The sequence below is a fragment of the Cebus imitator genome, unplaced genomic scaffold, assembly GCF_001604975.1.
Source record: "Cebus imitator isolate Cc_AM_T3 unplaced genomic scaffold, Cebus_imitator-1.0 Scaffold117, whole genome shotgun sequence".
NCBI classification, from domain to species: domain Eukaryota; kingdom Metazoa; phylum Chordata; class Mammalia; order Primates; family Cebidae; genus Cebus; species Cebus imitator.
In genome coordinates, this window is record NW_016107432.1 from 372,933 (window position 1) to 379,641 (window position 6,709).

A 6,709-nucleotide genomic window follows, 5' to 3' on the forward strand; every position below is an offset into this window, starting at 1 on the left:
ACACACATATAAATGTGGCAAGGGATCAAGATTCCATCCAATAAATGATTTCCTGCAGAAGCTGAAGGCCAATAAGTATTACATAACCTGTGCTATAGTGAGGTCTTTAAAAAACCAGCTGCTGAATTTTCAGTGTTACCACAATGAAAACAAAACAAAATACAACCAAAGAAAACTCCCTCAAACCAACAGCAAAAAGTCTCAAAATTTTTTTTTAATTTTTTGAGACAGAGTCTTGCTCTGTTGCCCAGGCTGGTATGCAGTGGTGATTATCTCAGCTCACTGCAACCTCCGCCTCCCAGAGTCAAGCAATTCTCCTGCCTTACCCTCCCAAGTAGCTGGGATTACAGGCGCACACCACCATGCCCAGCTAATTTTTGTATTTTTAGTAGAGATGGGGTTTTGCCATGTTGGCCAGGCTGGTCTGAAACTCCTGACTTCAGGTGATCCACCTGCCTCAGCCTCCCAAAGTGCTCGGATTACAGGCATGAGCCACCGCGCCTGGCCACTCTCAAATATTTTTGATGTTATACATAGTTTTTTTTAAAAAAAATTACAAACTTGAAACTGTTTTCCTTTGATTATGCCAAGATTATAAACAACACAATTTGAGTATGAAGAAGGTAGTGTGTAGAAGTTTTGAAATAATCCACTAAATCATAAAGTGCATCATGGTTCTTTAGCAAAGGGAAAGAAAACGATAACTGCTTAACTATACAGCTGTGTTGCTTCTAGAGAGCATAAGGCTCTCATATTCTTCAAGTGCAGGTTGCGTTTTATGAACTAGACACACATGTTTTGTTTGGCCTAAAACTATGACGGGGATGCAGCTGGAGAATATGCATGGCTCTTAAGGAATAAACTGCTTTTTAGCTATAAATGATTTCTGGTTCAAAAAAGATGTAACTAAAGGTTAAAATATCTACTAGATTCTTTGTCCCATTTCATTAACATGTAGTCTGCAACATGTTAATAAATCTAATATACCTTTGAAATAAATCTAATAAGGGCTGGATGAAGTGCCTCATTCCCGTAATCCCAGCACTTTGGGAAGCCATGGTGGAAGGATCACTTGAGGCAAGGAGCTTGAGACCAGGTTGGGCAACACAGTGAGACACTGTCTCTATTAAAAAAAAAAAAATTAATCAGGCTGATGAGGTGGTTCATGCCTATAATCTCAACACTTTGGGAGGCAGAGGCAGGCAGACTGCTTGAACCCAGGAGTTCAAGACCAGCCTGAGTAACATGGCAACACCCTATCCCTACAAAAATACAAAAAAAATTTGCCAGGCATGGTGGGATGTGCCTGTAGTCCCAGTTACTTGGGAGGCTGAGATCGGAGGATCAATTGAGCCCAGGAAGATAGAGGATGCAGTGGGCCCATCATGCTACTGCACTCTAGCCTGGACAACAGAGGGAGACTCTGTCTCTAAAAAAAAAAAAAAATCAGCTGGGCCTTGTGGTGGGTTCCTGTAGTCCTAGCTACTCAGGAGGCGGAGTGGGAGGATTACTTGAGCCCAGGAGTTCTGAGGTAACTGTGAGCTATGACCACTGCACTTTAACCAGGACAACACAGCAAGATCCAGTCTCAAGAAAACTCTGATATGACACTCTGTCCTACTTAACTCTCCTGTTAAGTAATTTTAAATCCAAACTGTAATATGTAATAAATGTTAAGGAATAGAGATCGCATATAGCATTCAAATATTTCTACTCATCCAATGTGGCAAGTTTTAATTTCAGTTAATAATGAGTCACTTTTGAAAATCAAGAAATAACAGACAATTCTTCAAGACAGTGGTTTTGCTTTAATTTGTCAAATTCTTTATTCTTTAGGCTACTAATCACCTTAATTTCCAACCTTCCCATTTCAAAAGCTGCATTCCTTTATTCAGTTCTAGCATATCACAGAATTTGTTTACTAGCTCAGAATTCTAATTAAAATTTTATCTGGATTACCTCTAATTAATGGTGTCCGGAAAAAAAAAAAAGAAAAAAATTATATGTGCAGTTTATTTTTACAGAAATCCCCATAAGTCCAATTTTGTAAAAGATTGAAATTTGCCTTATTTACCTTATATTCTTCTAAGCTTTTTATCCTACTTATGTTACTTAAGGGTGGCCTCTTGCTGATTCAGTGGTTACTACTAGGGTGTATTTAAACTGTGAATCAGCGATAGAAAAACAATGAACTAGTGGTTAAAAGAGATGGGCTCTGGTCTGAGTGGTACTACTAGCTAGCTGTGTGATCTCAGACAAGTTGCTGTCTTTTCCTAGACTTTAGTTTCTGGTTATAGCTGGACTCAATGATCTTAATGATACCAACTTCCAGCCCTTAAAAGCTTTTGTGTTCTGAAAAGTAGTTCAGCTCATCCTGTAGTGGCAAGAGCAATGCCCACACATAACCTGGAAGAAAACCCCTTGGTGCTTGTTGATGACTTCCTCACTCTGGCTGCTCAGGCCACTCTAGTCAGGCAACATTCTCTTTCATCTTCCATGACTGAGCACTCATCAGGTGCCTCACATTGCGGCTATGAGAGATATGGGAAAATTTTTGCAAAAGCAGTTTCCTAAATAGCCAAAAGATTTTTAAGACAAAGGAACCCTTGCCAAACATAAAAAAGATTAAAATAGACATTTTAAGTAAGATATTTTCAACATGTCATGTCCAATTTTATGTGATTATATATGAAAAAACTGCCTCTTCCCCCAAAACTCCATTTAAAAAAAAAATCCTTAAATTTGGGAAAAGTAAAAGGTACACATCAATATTTTTTGTTGTTGTTGTTCTACTAAGAGAATACCATATTTTATTGCTAGAAACAGAGCAAGAGAAGAGCCCTGAAAAGCTAATAATATCAACCTGAGGGGCTTCATCAGAACAAAGAATTCCTAGTACATTTACGGAACAGAATGTGGCTACCTATATACAGTCAGACACCCTAAGCATTCAGGATATGTAAATGATCATGTGGAGGTCACAGGAAGGAGAGAAACTGTAACCCTCCAACAGTGAAGAGTGCCAGGCTGCCTCAGTTAATTTAGGACTGAAAGATTCCAGCTTTTGAAAATTCGATTAAAGTAAGCCTCATGCAGATTTTGGTAATCAACATACCAATGAGCTTCATTGCTGTGAAAGCAGTTCACAGCTATTAATTTTTCAAGCTTACAAATGATTTATGCACTGCTTTTGAAATCTACAAAGAACTTGATGAAATGCTTAAGAAAAAAAACCTCTAAAAGGAGTTCTTAGTTATGATACCCTGCTACTTTTTGCTTTCTTTTTGTTGACTTTTTAAAGACAAATTCTCCAAACTGTTGATCTGGAGAAATAATTTCTTTTTCTGCCCATTTGTTCTTCATTGTTTAAACCAAATCTAGAAGAGAAGCATTTGGCCTATTTGTGATTGTTAAAATGTGATACCATGAGGCTTGGTATACTTACTCATCATGAACTACTTTATCTCTTCATCTATAAGCACATCAGAAGGTGGGGTTTTCCAACCATTTTAGTTAAATGACTGTCATGGCCAATAGATTGGGAGAATATTATTCTCTTACCATCAAGGTTCTGAAACTGGGCCAGGAACTCCTCTATTCTCTTAGCTGTGCTGCCAAGGTGCTTTTCACAAGACTTAAAAACCTTGAAACATTTCTCAAGTATGATCATCAATTCATCCTTTGCCAACATCCTAGAACAGAGTCAGTGACAGGAAATGTAATGTAACTAGAAAATCAACACCCTTAAAAAGCATTATATTTAATACAGATATTAAATGTTTCTGATCAGAAGATAAAATAAATTCTTCATTAGTAGTTACCAACTTTTTTTTTGTAGAGATTTTCCTCCACATATGTGACATTCAGAATTCTTTTTTTTTGAGACGGAGTTTCGCTCTTGTTACCCAGGTTGGAGTGCAATGGCGCGATCTCGGCTCACCGCAACCTCCACCTCCTGGGTTCAGGCAATTCTCCTGCCTCAGCCTCCTGACATTCAGAATTCTTGAAGGATCCTCATGATAAAACTTAGCTTAGAAAATTTACAAAGGTCTGGATTCACAGTGTGGCTCTAACACTATGTTTGCAATATAGAATAAGATTATTACACACCTCTGATCCTTGGTTTGTTGTCTGTAAAATGGAAATAATAACTCGCTTATTTCACAGGTTAGATGGAGATTTAAAAATTAAATGAGAAGGCCAGTCGTGGTGGCTCACACCTGTAATCCAGCACTTTGGGAGGCTGAGGAGGGCAGATCACAAGGTCAGGAGTTTGAGACTAGCCTGGCCAACATGGTAAAACCCCATCTCTACTAAAAATACAAAAATTAGCTGGGCATGGTAGTGTGTGCCTATAGGCCCAGCTACTTTGGAGGCTAAGGCAGAAGAATCTCTTGAACCCAGGAGGAGGAGATTGCAGTGAGCCGCAATCGCACCACTGCACTCTAGCCTAGTGACACAGTGAGACTCTGTCTCAAAAAAAAAAAAAATTAAATGGAAGAAGCATTGGAAGAATCTAGCATAGTGCTTATCACACAGTACATGATAGTTTTCCTTTCCTTTGATCTAAACATATATGTGAAACAAGAAATATCTATAGAGGATATGATGTGCTAAATGTAAACTTGTTTGAAAGAACCAAAAATGTAAGTACACTCATTTCTCTAATTATCACCATTTAAACCATGCTTTACATCTCCTGTGGGCTTTATAAACATCAGTCAGTAAACCCACTGAACTTTAAATGAGGTGGCAATTCTAATTGTTATTTATAGCACAGGCAGAGTGGTTGAGTAGCTCATTCACAGCTATAGAAAAAAATCTTTGTTAGAAATGGAGAGAGAACACAGATACTCTAAAGTTAGGATCTTGTTCTTGGAGCTTACAGGTTTCTCCACTAGATCATACTCAGTAATAGTATCAAAAGAAATCAGATCAATATTAGCAAATTTTAAGCAGTGGCACTACATAAAGTACCCAAATTATGCTCAGCAAATTCATCTAAGTCATTAAAACTATGATGATTAATAGTTCTAATATTAACAATGAAGTACACACAAATCCAGAATGTGGGCATTTTGCAACATAACTAATTAACTTATGTTTGACATATTTCAAAATTAAAAGGTGAGGAAGAATACTAATATTGCTGAGTTGGGAAAAAGAGAAACAAAGCTAAATGGACTATGATTACTGAGAAATTGAACTGATTGCTTGAACAAAAATTTAAACCCCAACAACGACAACCAAAAGTAGACAACCACTAAATATAGAAATTGTTAGAGGTAGACCAAATGGTAAATTTCCCCAGAGTTTGTTCAAAAAGTATAAAACTTACCTTCCTCTTTCTACAATAATTATCTAAGGTAAAATCTTTATCTAAAAATAAGCTAAGATATTTTATACCTGATTACATTTAAGATTTAAAATTTGTGGCTTTCTATTGCCCAAATGGAGTTATGAGAAAGGCTCCATGGTGGGCATGTCTGGCCTATTCAAGAAAACAAGGAGGCCAAGATGTCTGAAGTGGAGAGAGAAAATGAGCAGACATCAGAGAGAGGCCATGTGGAGTATGGGGTGAAGGGATCACGTAGTGTCACTGTATAGACTATGGCTTTTACTCTGAGTAAAATGGGGAGTTAATGGAGGGTTTCAAGCAAACGAGTGACATTATCTGAAATATTTTAAAAGGACTATACTGACTGCTATTTTGAGAAAAACCTGTAGGGGAACAGAAAAACCAGATAGTAGGCTACTGCAATAATCCAGCTGAGAGATGACGATGACTTGGACTATGGTGGTACAAGCAAAGGAAGGTGGCAAGAAGAGGTCTGATTCTGCATAAATTGTGAAGGCAGAGCCCAGGCTTTTGGTTTGAACAATCAGAATGATAAAGAGACAGTCAGAAAATGATAGGTTTCAGGGGAAAAGCAGTTCAGTTTTGGGTATGTTAACTTTGATGTATGTATTGGATATCTAAGTGGAGGTATTAAATAGGACATAGATGGACATAACAGCCTGGCACTCAGGAGAGAGGTATAGGCTTATGACTAAGCCCTGGGGCACTGTAATGTTAGGATGTCAGAGAGAGGGGAAAGCACTAAAGGAGAATGTGAAGGAGCATACACTGAGGTAGGAGGAAAACTAAGAAAGTCCTAGAAGTCCATAAGAAAGGAGTGATAAACTGCTGTCAAATGCTGATAACAGGTTAATGCTGGATTTAGGAACATGGAGGTCACTGGTGACTTTGATCAAACTAGTTTTGATCAAAGCACAAACCTAATTGTAATCAATTAAAGAGAGAATGGGAGGAGAAGAATTAGTGACAATAAGAATGCCTTCCAATTTTGGTGCATTCCAACTAACATTTAGTTTTAAAAGAAAGAGAATAAAATTGTAAAGAAAATAGGAGAACTGAAAAGTCTGAAAGCCACCATGTAAGATTAAAGAGAAATAAACAGACCTTATCTTTATCCAACTTGATTAAGAAATAATTATTTCACTATCAGGTAAATGGTTCAAAAATGCCTATGATTGGCCGGGCGCGGTGGCTCAAGCCTGTAATCCCAGCACTTTGGAAGGCCGAGGTGGGTGGATCACGAGGTCAAGAGATCGAGACCATACTGGTCAACACGGTGAAACCCCGTCTCTACTAAAAATACAAAAAATTAGCCGGGCATGGTGGCGTGTGCCTGTAATCCCAGCTACT

At 38.0% G+C, this 6,709-nt stretch overlaps 1 protein-coding gene across 1 annotated transcript in view; it reads right to left on the reverse strand.

Annotated features, from left to right (window-relative positions):
* ORC3 (origin recognition complex subunit 3) overlaps positions 1-6,709 on the reverse strand; it is a 63,354-nt gene that overhangs the window by 10,182 nt on the left and 46,463 nt on the right. Inside the window, exon 14 of the mRNA XM_037742138.1 lies at positions 3,506-3,692. Coding sequence (XP_037598066.1) covers positions 3,506-3,692 — 187 coding nt within the window. The remainder of the gene's footprint in view (positions 1-3,505; positions 3,693-6,709) is intronic.